The sequence below is a fragment of the Oncorhynchus masou genome, chromosome 32 (assembly GCF_036934945.1).
Source record: "Oncorhynchus masou masou isolate Uvic2021 chromosome 32, UVic_Omas_1.1, whole genome shotgun sequence".
Lineage (NCBI taxonomy): Eukaryota > Metazoa > Chordata > Actinopteri > Salmoniformes > Salmonidae > Oncorhynchus > Oncorhynchus masou.
This window is the reverse complement of record NC_088243.1, coordinates 30,010,730-30,025,037: the sequence shown is the minus strand read 5'-3', so window position 1 is coordinate 30,025,037 and position 14,308 is coordinate 30,010,730. Positions and strand designations below refer to the sequence as shown.

At 45.6% G+C, this 14,308-nt stretch overlaps 1 protein-coding gene across 2 annotated transcripts in view; it reads left to right on the top strand.

Moving 5' to 3' along the window:
• Positions 1-14,308, top strand: part of LOC135525892 (regulator of G-protein signaling 6-like) — a 62,235-nt gene that overhangs the window by 42,462 nt on the left and 5,465 nt on the right. For both annotated transcript variants that reach the window (XM_064953852.1, XM_064953851.1), the window contains exons 6-12: positions 4,953-5,004; positions 5,860-5,924; positions 6,353-6,429; positions 9,904-9,985; positions 10,308-10,382; positions 13,087-13,191; positions 13,345-13,517. In XM_064953852.1, coding sequence (XP_064809924.1) covers positions 4,953-5,004; positions 5,860-5,924; positions 6,353-6,429; positions 9,904-9,985; positions 10,308-10,382; positions 13,087-13,191; positions 13,345-13,517 — 629 coding nt within the window. The remainder of the gene's footprint in view (positions 1-4,952; positions 5,005-5,859; positions 5,925-6,352; positions 6,430-9,903; positions 9,986-10,307; positions 10,383-13,086; positions 13,192-13,344; positions 13,518-14,308) is intronic.

The window sequence follows — 14,308 nt, the reverse complement described above, 5'->3', positions numbered from 1 at the left end:
TCTAACCTAACAATTTCACAACAACTACCTTATACACACAAGTGTAAAGGGATTAAGAATATGTACATACAAATATATGAATGAGGCGGCAGGATAGCCTAGTGGTTAGAGCGTTGGACTAGTAACCGGAAGGTTGCAAGTTAAAACCCCCGAGCTGACAAGGTACAAATCTGTCGTTCTGCCCCTGAACAGGCAGTTAACCCACTGTTCCTAGGCCGTCATTGAAAATAAGAATTTGTTCTTAACTGACTTGCCTAGTAAAATAAAGGTAAAATGAAAATAAAAAATAAAATGAGTGATGGTACAGAACGGCATAGGGAAGATGCAGTAGATGGTATAGAGTACAGTATATACATATGAGATGAGTAATGTAGGGTATATAAACAAAGTGGCATAGTTTAAAGTGGCTAGTGATACATGTATTACATAAAGATGGCAAGATGCAGTAGAGGGTATTGAGTACAGTATATACATATGAAATGAGTAATGTAGGGTATGTAAACATTATATTAAGTGGCATTGTTTAAAGTGGCTAGTGATACATTTTTTACATCAATTTTTCCATTATTAAAGTTGCTGGAGTTGAGTCAGTATGTTGGCAGCAGCCACTCAATGTTAGTGATGGCTGTTTAACAGTCTGATGGCCTTGAGATAGAAGCTGTTTTTCAGTCTCTCGGTCCCTGCTTTGATGCACCTGTACTGACCTCGCCTTCTGAATGATAGTGGGGTGAACAGGCAGTGGCTCGGGTGATTGTGGTTGTTGTCCTTGTCGTTGATGCTCTTTATGGCCTTTCTGTGACATTGGGTGGTGTAGGTGTCCTGGAGGGCAGGTAGTTTGCCCCCGGTGATGCGTTGTGCAGACCTCACTACCCTCTGAAAAGCCTTACGGTTTTGGGCGGAGCAGTTACCGTACCAGGCGGTGATACAACCCAACAGGATGCTCTCGATTGTGCATCTGTAAAGGTTTGTGAGTGCTTTTGTGACAAGCCACATTTCTTCAGCCTCCTGAGGTTTGAGAGGTCCAGCGGGGTAAGAGGATAAGGGCTATGACAGAGAGAGAGAGGGGGGAGTAGTGCTTTTTCTAGTCCTGTGAGGTCACATGGTGTGGCACCTAGGTGTGAAGGGCCACTTTTATTAACTTTTATCGTAAAGAGAGAAAGTTTGAATTGAGAGAATAGCCATAGTATGACATTTTAAATGTCTCTATTCCTTTGAAATGTTTCTGAGTGTAATGTTTATTTTGTACTTTTGTTTATTATCCATTTCACTTGCTTTAGGAAAGGGAGAAACCTAGCTGTCCAACTGAATGTATTCAACTGAAAATGTGTCTTCTGCATTCAAGCCAACCAACCCCTCTGAATCAAAGAGGTGCAAGGGGCTGCCTTAATTGACATCCATGTCTTCGGGCACCCTTGTGAACAGTGGGTTAACTGCCTTGCTCAGGGGCAGAACAACAGATTTTTACCTAGTCAGCTCAGGGATTCGATCGAGCAACCTTTCAGTTACTGGCTAACCAGTAGGCTACCTGCCGCACCACACGGGGCAATGCCCTTTGACTTGAATTAAGAGCTTGGAGGAAGTCAGTAGCCCATAAAAGTTTAGCATTATAGACAGACAGAAAAAGGATGTTCCACAATATTCAACACAAGACATTAAAACGACACGTCGCTACACTGGCATTGCTGTTCTGTCCTCGAGGTAATCTAATGTACTGTCAGGGCCGTGCATCATGACATACAGTACAGTATGTTACAGTGTAGTGGAGGCTGAATGGTTCTTGGTCCTCCTAAAAGGCTCCAGAAGAATGAGTCACTATGGCTGACTGATTAGCAGGCTAATCCCAGCTGGGGGCAGCTTTCTTTGGGAAGCATTGGGCTGGCACTCCTCTCTTCCTCAGCACTTGCCCTGTGTCACCCACCCTTCCCAGTCCTCCCCCCAATCTACCGGAGAGTCCATTTAGCCACACTTCTTTTCCTCAGATTAAAACACATTATGTCCTTTTTGTCTGGAAGGGGATGTGTGCGTGTGTGTCACCCATATTCAATGGAACTAAAAATACCCTTTCTCTGATGCTGTCATGGTGCAACAAGCGAGCGTCATCATTGCCATTTAAAAGAGGACCTGCGTGACCTGTTGAATATATTTTATGTGTCTGTGCCAGCACTGAGGAGTCACAGAGGCTGTGTGGGTACACTATGCTATAAATAGCTGCTGTGTCTTTTTGGAAGCCCCACTTTTAATGACAACTTCCTGCTGTGCTTTGAGACAAATCGGTGATGTTTCAGGGCAAGCAGACTCACGTCATAAAATGTTGTTGAAGCAGTTTGGTAATAAACAGAGTAGATGAATCTCTGTTTATCTATCAATCTTCATTCAGCAGGAAAGTATATGTAAATAACTTCTTATGGCTGCAGGGGCAGTATTGAGTAGCTTGGATGAAAGGTGCCCAGAGTAAACGGCCTGCTCCTCAGTCCCAGTTGCTAATATATACATATTATTAGTATTGGATAGAAAACACTCTGCAGCTTATAAAACTGTTTGAATGATGTCTGTGAGTATAACAGAACTCACAGCAAAAACCTGGGAAGACATCCAAACAGGAAGTGGGAAATCTGAGGTTGGTCGAATTTCAACCCACTTTCTAAGGCTTCCACTAGATGTCAACCGTCTTTAGAAACTTGTTTGAGGATTCTGCTGTGAAGTGGGGGCTCATAAGGGCTGTTTGAGCCAGGGGTCAGGCAGAGTGCCACAGGCTCTGAGGCGTGGTCACGAGAGAGTTAGCTCTCGTTCTATTGCTTTTCTACAGACATAGGAATTCTCCGGTTGGAACATTATTGACGTTTTATGTTCAAAACATCCTAAAGAGGGGCCTCCCGGTTGGCGCAGTGGTTAAGGGTGCTGTACTGCAGCGCCAGCTGTGCCACCAGAGACCCTGGGTTCGCGCCCAGGCTCTGTTGTAACCGGCCACGACCGGGAGGTCTGTGGGGCAACGCACAACTGGTCTGGGTTAGTGAGGGTTTGGCCAGTAGGGAAATCCTTGTCTCATTGCGCACCAGCGATTCCTTTGGTGGGCTGGGCGCAGTGCGCGCTAACCAAGGTTGCCAGGTGCACGGTGTTTCCTCCGACACATTGGTGCGGCTGGCTTCTTGGTTGGATGGCGCTGTGTTAAGAAGCAGTGCGGCTTGGTTGGGTTGTGTATCGGAGGACGCATGACTTTCAACCTTCGTCTCTCCTGAGCCCGTATGGGAGTTGTAGCGATGAGACAGGATAGTAGCTACTAAACAATTGGATACCATGAAAAAGGGGTAAAAAAAACATCCTAAAGATTGATTCTATACTTAGTTTGACAAGTTTCTACAGACAGTAATGGAACTTTTTGACATTTCGTCTGCAACTAGGGAACGCGCTTCATGACTTTTGATTTGTTTACCAAACGTGTTAACAAAAGTAGCTCTTTGGACATAAATGATGGACATTATCGAACTAAATCAAACATTTAATGTGGAACTGGGATTCCTGGGAGTGCATTCTGATGAAGATCATCAAAGGTAAGCGAATATTTATAATGCTATTTCTGACTTCTGTTGACTACCCAATATAGTGGATATCTTTTTGGCTGCTTTGTTGTCTGAAAGCTGTACTCAGATTATTGCATGGTTTGCTTTTTCCGTAAAGTTCTTTTGAAATCTGACACAGCGGTTGCATTAAGGAGAAATGTATCTATATTTTCATGTCTAACAATTGTGTTTTCATCAACATTTATGATGAGTATTTCTGTAAAATGATGTGGCTCTGCAATATCACCGGATGTTTTTGGAAGTAGTGAACGTAACGCGTCAATGTATACTGAGATTTTTTTATATTAATATGCACTTTATCGAACAAAACATATATGTATTGTGTAACATGAAGTCCTAGGAGTGTCATCTGATGAAGATCATCAAAGGTTAGTGATTCATTTTATCTCTATTTGTGCTTTTTGTGACTCCTCTCTTTGGCTGGAAAAAGGGCTGAATTTTTCTGTGACTTGGCGGTGACCTAACATAATCGTTTGTGGTGCTTTCGCTGTAAAGCCTATTTGAAATTGGACACTTTGGTGGGATTAACAACAAGATGACCTTTAAAATGGTATAAGATACATGTATGTTTGAGGAATGTTAATTATGAGATTTCTGTTGTTTGAATTTGGCGCTCTGCACTTTCACTGGCTGTTGTCATATCAATCCCTTTAACGGGGTTGCAGCCCTAAGAAGTTTTTAACCTGTATGTTAGATGTGTTGATTCTGACACATATTCAGATCTCATTCATCTTGATTTCCTTTTGTTCTGAAACTAATTATGAGTGATATTGAAGATGAAATATCATGTCGTGGAACGTCTCTGTGTTCTAATTTCGCTCGTCATTAAGAATGCACGATAGATCTGAGAAATCATTTATTTATGCACTATGGAATTAACTGTGAATCTGAAATATCAATTGCAATAGTTGATGAAATATGAATGGAAAATATAGCTACGGTTCTTCCCTATATAGTTATGCAGAGCACAAGAAGGTAATTGATCATCAGGTCACTCATCTTCTTTTAACTTGTTAATGTTCTTAGAGAGGAAAAGGTAGGAACAGAGAGTTTGGATGGTTTGTATTTTCTCCAGCATCTTCGTCTCAACAGAAGTCAGGGCTATGAGCCAGGGTGGACTGGACACAACATGCATATTCAAACCTTCAAAAGAACTGGGTCTCCGAAATATGTTTAAAACCTCATTATTTGACATTCAGATCCACATAAAAAGCAATGCTAGCTGAGAGAAACTTCAAACACTGCTGCTAGAGACAGTGTGGGGAAAATTGTCTGCATCAACATTAGAAAAACTATAGAGAGGGCAGATGCTTGGATGTTTAAATGTTCTTAAGATGATGAATAGTTTTATGATGTCTCCACTTTCCTCCTCAGGCTCCATACTTCTGGCCCTCTAATTGTTGGGAACCTGAAAACACAGATTATGGTAAGATAGTTTGGGTTCCCTAGGGGTGGAATTTCAAAAATATTACTGAACTCAGCTCAAAATGTGTCTAAATATTGCCTCTGACATTTAATTATCCGTGCATAAACTCATTTTTCCCCCTGATGCCCCCCCCCCCCCCCCTCAAAGCCAGCCGAGCCTATAATCCTGATCAGTGCAGAGTGTCTGGCCCAGACTGTGTCATATCCTCCTGCTTACAGTGTAAACACAGACTATGGATCTGTTGTCTCACACCCATTATTGATTGAGTGGCCCACTCTGTAATGCATCCCACTATCTGTCCAGGAGGATCTCATCTCACCCCTAAACTTGCAGTGCTAGATTAGCCATCCAGGGTATAGGGGCGTTATTTTGTCACTAGGCTACCTGCGCCCCTGGTGACCCATGGGGCGGCAGGTAGCCTAGTGGTTAGAGCGTTGGACTAGTAACCGGAAGAGTGCTAGATCGAATACTGGAGCTGACAAGATAAACATCTGTTGTTCTGCACCTGAACAAAGCAGGCAGTCATTGTAAATAAGAATTTGTTCTTAACTGACTTACCTAGTTAAATAAATAAAAATATATATTGTAAATCTCCAGGCTTTCATGTTCGCATGACATTTCTCCAGCCTGATAGTGTAAATGACAAAAGATGCCAACGGTTTCATTAAATATTGCTCACAACACTCTGATCAGTAGAGATTTACTCAGGTGGAAACTGAATGGGTGGCATTTGTTTACAAGAGATAAACTACACTCACACAAATGTTGATGCATCATCTGTGGCATTTGTTTGGCAACGTCACAAAAAGGTCTGTCAAGCAACAGCTAGTAACTGACTACTTCTCTCCTCTGCAGCAATTTACCTGTGCAAGCGCACCATGCAGAACAAGGCCAGGTTGGAGCTAGCTGACTACGAGGCTGTGAGTGCCCTATTCACCCTACTGGAACCTTCGTCAGTACACTATCTATACACTACAGACCTGTTAAACCAAGCTAACATCTACACAACTACAGCTTCTCTCAGATCACATGCCATGCCCCTGAGCTCTAGTCTATTTCATGCTCTATAGGTTTGGTGGTCGGGTCAGAGTGTTGTTTTCCCCACATTAAAAAAATAGGTATTTTCAGTGAATATGTGCAGGTACAACAGATGTTTGCATTGCTCATGTGCCGAGCAGATGGCATTATTACGTGCAAATTACAACAGCCGTGATATTACTTGCTGATTAAGCTGAGATGGCTAGCTTTATGCAGTAAGAGAGTTATGCATTATAGCAATGTAATTACCCAAGAACCTTCACTGGTTTACTCTCACCCCTCATGTCTCTATGATTGGGGGATCTTACAGGAGAACCTGGCTCGACTGCAGAGGGCCTTCGCCAGGAAGTGGGAGTTCATCTTCATGCAAGCTGAGGCACAGGTCAAGTGAGTGGACAGTAACTAGGCAAAAGAACATAGGGGTTTTAATACGTTGTCTATTGTGCCATATGTCAGTATACTCCCTGTCTCATTCACTGATGCAGATGACTATAGAGAGTCAGATGCATACCCCTAGGTTACTTTCTAGGTGACCTTTTAATCTTTGTCTTTTATCAATGTTCCTTCTATTACGCCTCCATCTGCTGGTTGACATTTGTAAACACAGCTCAGATCAGATACAGTCTATTCAGCACGATATCAGGAAATTAAAAAAGGTCACGATGAACCTTTCAAATTATTATAGTCTGAGCACTAAGTATTTACTGTTGTTAGGTAGAGGTAAGAGATTATACATTAAGCTCTGCTAAATTCAGAGAGAAATAGGCCACCAAGCACTTATCAGAAAATGTTAGTTATGTAAGAGTTGTACCCTACCAGCGGCCATACCACAGATTGCTTGATGAAGCAACGAGACAGGTTGTGACCTACACCTCGAGCTTTTACCCTCCTCGGGTCTCTAAATAAGAGTGACACATCTATCTGTGTACTCAGTATCAACCTGTCTCTGTCCTCTGTCCCCTACCATCAGTATTTACCTGTCTCTGTCCCCTACCCTCAGTATTTACCTGTCTCTGTCCTCTGTCCCCTACCCTCAGTATTTACCTGTCTCTGTCCTCTGTCCCCTACCCTCAGTATTTACCTGTCTCTGTCCTCTGTCCCCTACCCTCAGTATTTACCTGTCTCTGTCCCCTACCCTCAGTATTTACCTGTCTCTGTCCTCTGTCCCCTACCATCAGTATTTACCTGTCTCTGTCCTCAGTCAGTATCAACCTACCCTCAGTATTTACCTGTCCTGTCCTCTGTCCCCTACCCTCAGTATTTACCTGTCTCTGTCCCCTACCCTCAGTATTTACCTGTCTCTGTCCTCTGTCCCCTACCCTCAGTATTTACCTGTCTCTGTCCCCTACCCTCAGTATCAACCTGGCTCTGTCCTCTGTCCCCTACCCTCAGTATCAACCTGGCTCTGTCCTCTGTCCCCTACCCTCAGTATCAACCTGTCTCTGTCCTCTGTCCCCTACCCTCAGTATCAACCTGTCTCTGTCCTCTGTCCCCTACCCTCAGTATTTACCTGTCTCTGTCCTCTGTCCCCTACCCTCAGTATATACCTGTCTCTGTCCTCTGTCCCCTACCCTCAGTATTTACCTGTCTCTGTCCTCTGTCCCCTACCCTCAGTATCAACCTTTCTCTGTCCTCTGTCCCCTACCCTCAGTATTTACCTGTCTCTGTCCTCTGTCCCTTACCCTCAGTATTTACCTGTCTCTGTCCTCTACCCTCAGTATCAATCTGTCTCTGTCCTCTGTCCCCTACCCTCAGTATCAACCTGTCTCTGTCCTCTGTCCCCTAGCCTCAGTATTTACCTGTCTCTGTCCTCTGTCCACTACCCTCAGTATTTACCTGTCTCTGTCCCCTACCCTCAGTATTTACCTGTCTCTGTCCTCTGTCCCCTACCCTCAGTATTTACCTGTCTCTGTCCTCTGTCCCCTACCCTCAGTATTTACCTGTCTCCGTCCTCTGTCCTCTACCCTCTACCCTCAGTATTTACCTGTCTCCGTCCTCTGTCCCCTACCCTCTGTATTTACCTGTCTCTGTCCTCTGTCCCCTACCCTCAGTATTTACCTGTCTCTGTCCTCTGTTCCCTACCCTCAGTATATACCTGTCTCCGTCCTCTGTCCCCTACCCTCAGTATTTACCTGTCTCTGTCCTCTGTCCCCTACCCTCAGTATTTACCTGTCTCCGTCCTCTGTCCCCTACCCTCAGTATTTACCTGTCTCTGTCCTCTGTCCCCTACCCTCAGTATTTACCTGTCTCTGTCCTCTGTCCCCTACCCTCAGTATTTACCTGTCTCTGTCCTCTGTCCCCTACCCTCAGTATTTACCTGTCTCTGTCCTCTGTCCCCTACCCTCAGTATTTACCTGTCTCTGTCCCCTACCCTCAGTATTTACCTGTCTCTGTCCTCTGTCCCCTACCCTCAGTATTTACCTGTCTCTGTCCCCTACCCTCAGTATCAACCTGGCTCTGTCCTCTGTCCCCTACCCTCAGTATTTACCTGTCTCTGTCCTCTGTCCCCTACCCTCAGTATCAACCTGTCTCTGTCCTCTGTCCCCTACCCTCAGTATTTACCTGTCTCTGTCCTCTGTCCCCTACCCTCAGTATCAACCTGTCTCTGTCCTCTGTCCCCTACCCTCAGTATTTACCTGTCTCTGTCCTCTGTCCCTACCCTCAGTATTTACCTGTCTCTGTCCTCTGTCCCCTACCCTCAGTATCAACCTGTCTCTGTCCTCTGTCCCCTACCCTCAGTATTTACCTGTCTCTGTCCTCTGTCCCCTACCCTCAGTATTTACCTGTCTCTGTCCTCTGTCCCCTACCCTCAGTATCAACCTGTCTCTGTCCTCTGTCTACCCTCAGTATTTACCTGTCTCTGTCCTCTATTTACCTGTCTCTCAGTCCTCTGTCCCCTACCCTCAGTATTTACCTGTCTCTGTCCTCTACCCTCAGTATCAATCTGTCTCTGTCCTCTGTCCCCTACCCTCAGTATTTACCTGTCTCCGTCCTCTGTGTCCCCTACCCTCAGTATTTACCTGTCTCTGTCCTCTGTCCCCTACCCTCAGTATTTATCTGTCTCTGTCCTCTGTCCCCTACCCTCAGTATTTACCTGTCTCTGTCCTCTGTCCCCTACCCTCAGTATTTACCTGTCTCTGTCCTCTGTCCCCTACCCTCAGTATTTACCTGTCTCTGTCCTCTGTCCCCTACCCTCAGTATTTACCTGTCTCTGTCCTCTGTCCCCTACCCTCAGTCAATTTACCCCTGTCTCTCTGTCCTCTGTCCCCTACCCTCAGCATTTACCTGTTCTGTCCCTGTCCCCTACCCTCAGTATTTACCTGTCTCTGTCCTCTACCCTCAGTATCTGTCTCTGTCCTCTGTCAAGTACCCTCAGTGTTTACCTGTCTCCGTCCTCTGTGTCCCCTACCCTCAGTATTTACCTGTCTCTGTCCTCTGTCCCCTACCCTCAGTATTTATCTGTCTCTGTCCTCTGTCCCCTACCCTCAGTATTTACCTGTCTCTGTCCTCTGTCCCCTACCCTCAGTATTTACCTGTCTCTGTCCTCTGTCCCCTACCCTCAGTATTTACCTGTCTCTGTCCTCTGTCCCCTACCCTCAGTATTTACATGTCTCTGTCCTCTGTCCCCTATCCTCAGTATTTCAACCTGTCTCTGTCCTCTGTCCTCTGTCCCCTACCCTCAGTATTTACCTGTCTCTGTCCTCTGTCCCCTACCCTCAGTATCAACCTGTCTCTGTCCTCTGTCCCCTACCCTCAGTATTTACCTGTCTCCGTCCCCTACCCTCAGTATTTACATGTCTCTGTCCTCTGTCCCCTACCCTCAGCATCAACCTGTCTCTGTCCTCTGTCGTCTACCCTCAGGATCGACAGGAAGAAGGACAAGGTTGAGAGGAAGATATTGGACAGCCAAGAGAGGGCATTCTGGGACGTCCATCGCCCTGTGGTGAGCTGAGGATTGAGGGGAGTTGGTGGTGAGCTGAGAGGAGGTAGTGTTTCTGGGGACTGAGAGAGGGCTGGAGAGAGGATGTGATGAGAGGACAGGGAGTGTTACAGTGAAAGTCCCAAAGGGCTCTACTGTTAGAACAATAAAGGGTTCTATCAGTCTAGTTGTATAGTGTGGCCTGGGTTAGCCTGAATTAGACAGTGTTCTGTATTATCCAACTCCTCTGTGGTTGTAATGTTGAATGAAGTCTAGCCTCCAGGCTAGGGCAGGATACTGCCTGGTGACCCACTATAATCTGACCTAGAAACTAACTCTCTTACAGCCAGGCTGTGTAAATACCACAGAGATGGACATTCGCAAGTGCCGGAGAGAGAAGAATCCACAGAGGGTGAAAAAGGTAAGGAATAAGGCTTTTAGTGGTGAGTGGTCTCTCTGTTTGTGTATGTATGTATATGTTCTGTGCGGCGCGTGCCTGTGTTGAGGGTGAGCGTATAAGCAATAACAGACATGTATATCCATTCTGTCCCTGCCCAGTCGGTGTATGGGGTAACAGACATGTATATCCATTCTGTCCCTGTCCAGTCGGTGTATGGGGTAACAGACATGTATATCCATTCTGTCCCTGTCCCTGTCCAGTCGGTGTATGGGGTAACAGACATGTATATCCATTCTGTCCCTGTCCAGTCGGTGTATGGGGTAACAGACATGTATATCCATTCTGTCCCTGCATGTATATCCATTCTGTCCCTGGTGTATGGGGTAACAGACATGTATATCCATTCTGTCCCTGTCCAGTCGGTGTATGGGGTAACAGACATGTATATCCATTCTGTCCCTGTCCCAGTCGTATATCCATTCTGTCCCTGTATGGGGGGTAACATTCTGTCCCTGACATGGGGTAACAGACATGTATATCCATTCTGTCCCTGTCCAGTCGGTGTATGGGGTAACAGACATGTATCCATTCTGTCCCTGTCCATTCTGTCCATTCTGTCCCTGTCCAGTCGGTGTATGGGGTAACAGACATGTATATCCATTCTGTCCCTGTCCAGTCGGTGTATGGGGTAACAGACATGTATATCCATTCTGTCCCTGTCCAGTCGGTGTATGGGGTAACAGACATGTATATCCATTCTGTCCCTGTCCAGTCGGTGTATGGGGTAACAGACATGTATATCCATTCTGTCCCTGTCCAGTCGGTGTATGGGGTAACAGACATGTATATCCATTCTGTCCCTGTCCAGTCGGTGTATGGGGTAACAGACAGTATATCCATTCTGTCCCTGTCCAGTCGGTGTATGGGGTATATCCATTCTGTCCCTGTCCAGTAACAGACATGGTGTATGGGGTAACAGACATGTATATCCATTCTGTCCCTGTCCAGTCGGTGTATGGGGTAACAGACATGTATATCCATTCTGTCCCTGTCCAGTCGGTGTATGGGGTAACAGACATGTATATCCATTCTGTCCCTGTCCAGTCGGTGTATGGGGTAACAGACATGTATATCCATTCTGTCCCTGTCCAGTCGGTGTATGGGGTAACAGACATGTATATCCATTCTGTCCCTGTCCAGTCGGTGTATGGGGTAACAGACATGTATATCCATTCTGTCCCTGTCCAGTCGGTGTATGGGGTAACAGACATGTATATCCACAGTCGGTGTATGGGGTAACAGACATGTATATCCATTCTGTCCCTGTCCCCAGTCGGTGTATGGGGGACATGTATATCCATGGGGTAACAGACATGTATATCCATTCTGTCCCTGTCCAGTCGGTGTATGGGGTAACAGACATGTATATCCATTCTGTCCCTGTCCAGTCGGTGTATGGGGTAACAGACATGTAATCCATCCATTCTGTCCCTGTCCAGTCGGTGTATGGGGTAACAGACATGTAAATCCATTCTGTCCCTGTAACAGACCAGTCGGTGTATGGGGTAACAGACATGTATATCCATTCTGTCCCTGTCCAGTCGGTGTATGGGGTAACAGACATGTATATCCATTCTGTCCCTGTCCAGTCGGTGTATGGGGTAACAGACATGTAAATCCATTCTGTCCCTGTCCAGTCGGTGTATGGGGTAACAGACATGTAAATCCATTCTGTCCCTGCCCAGTCGGTGTATGGGGTAACAGACATGTATATCCATTCTGTCCCTGTCCAGTCGGTGTATGGGGTAACAGACATGTAAATCCATTCTGTCCCTGTCCAGTCGGTGTATGGGGTAACAGACATGTAAATCCATTCTGTCCCTGCCCAGTCGGTGTATGGGGTAACAGACATGTATATCCATTCTGTCCCTGTCCAGTCGGTGTATGGGGTAACAGACATGTAAATCCATTCTGTCCCTGCCCAGTCGGTGTATGGGGTAACAGACATGTATATCCATTCTGTCCCTGTCCAGTCGGTGTATGGGGTAACAGACATGTAAATCCATTCTGTCCCTGTCCAGTCGGTGTATGGGGTAACAGACATGTACATCCATTCTGTCCCCCTAACAGACATGTAAATCCAGTCGGTGTATGGGGTAACAGACATGCCCATATCCATTCTGTCCCTGTCCAGTCGGTGTATGGGGTAACAGACATGTATATCCATTCTGTCCCTGTCCAGTCGGTGTATGGGGTAACAGACATGTATATCCATTCTGTCCATGTATATCCATTCTGTCCCTGTCCAGTCGGTGTGTATATCCATTCTGTCCCTGTCCAGTCGGTGTATGGGGTAACAGACATGTATATCCATTCTGTCCCTGTCCAGTCGGTGTATGGGGTAACAGACATGTATATCCATTCTGTCCCTGTCCAGTCGGTGTATGGGGTAACAGACATGTATATCCATTCTGTCCCTGTCCAGTCGGTGTATGGGGTAACAGACATTTATATCCATTCTGTCCCTGTCCAGTCGGTGTATGGGGTAACAGACATTTATATCCATTCTGTCCCTGCCCAGTCGGTGTATGGGGTAACAGACATGTATATCCATTCTGTCCCTGTCCAGTCGGTGTATGGGGTAACAGACATGTATATCCATTCTGTCCCTGTCCAGTCGGTGTATGGGGTAACAGACATGTATATCCATTCTGTCCCTGTCCAGTCGGTGTATGGGGTAACAGACGACACCCAGACTCAGAGTCCAGTCCACCAGTCCCTCCCGTCCCAGCCGGTCAGGAAGCCCACCAGAGAGGACGTGCAGAAGGAGGTAACACACTGTGATGCTCCTGACAGGTCATTACTATCACCGCCATTATCCATTATCTCCTGCTGTCTGTCTGTCTCATTCATAACTCCAGCTCACTTCTGAGTAATGCGGCTACTATCGTATTCTGCCATCGTTAATTCTTTTCTCCCTCAGATTTCCTTCTTGAACATCCAGCTGGACAGACACTGTATGAAAATGTCCAAAGTAGCAGACAGCCTCATGGGCTACACGGAACAGTTCATGGTCTACGATCCTTTGGCGTCAACCATTGAACCGTCCAACCCCTGGATCAGCGATGACATGACCTTCTGGGACCTGGAGGCTAGGTGGGTTCACTGGGGAGGCAGCGTGAGGCTATAGGCTCCATGGACACCATGCACAGACATCACTAGTCAACACAATCAGTCTTCAAATGACTGGTGAGGTCAGGCAGAGGGTTGGTGCTGTCAGGTGCTGGCTGAAATGACATGATATCCCAATGGCTAGCTCCTCTTTCTTTCCCTATGCAATCAACATTTTCAACAGCATCCACAACCACAATGTAATGCACACTACCGCTCAGAAGTTTTAGAACACCTACTCATTCAAGGGTTTTTCTTTATTTTTACTATTTTCTACATGGTAGAAGAATGGTGAAGACATCAAAACTATGAAATAACACATAGTAGTAACCAAAAAAGTGTTAAACAAATCTAAATATATTTTAGATTTGAGATTCTTCAAATAGCCACCCTTTGCCTTGATGACAGCTTTGCACACACTTGGCATTCTCTCAACCAGTTTCATGAGGTAGTCACCTGGAATACATTTCAATTAATAGGTTGCCTTCTTAAAAGTTAATTTGTGGGTACAGAAGGTAGCAAGGTATTATAGCAAGAACAGCTGAAATAAGCAAAGAGAAATTACAGTTCATCATTACTTTACGACATGGTCAGTCAATATGAACAATTTCAAGAACTTTTAAAGTTTCTTCAATTGCATTCGCAGAAACCATCAAGTGCTATGAAGAAACTATGATGAAAACTGCAGCCCAAATAATTGTTTCACAGAGTTCAAGTAACAGACACATCTCAACATCAACTGTTCAGAGGAGACTGTGTAAATCAGGCCTTCATGG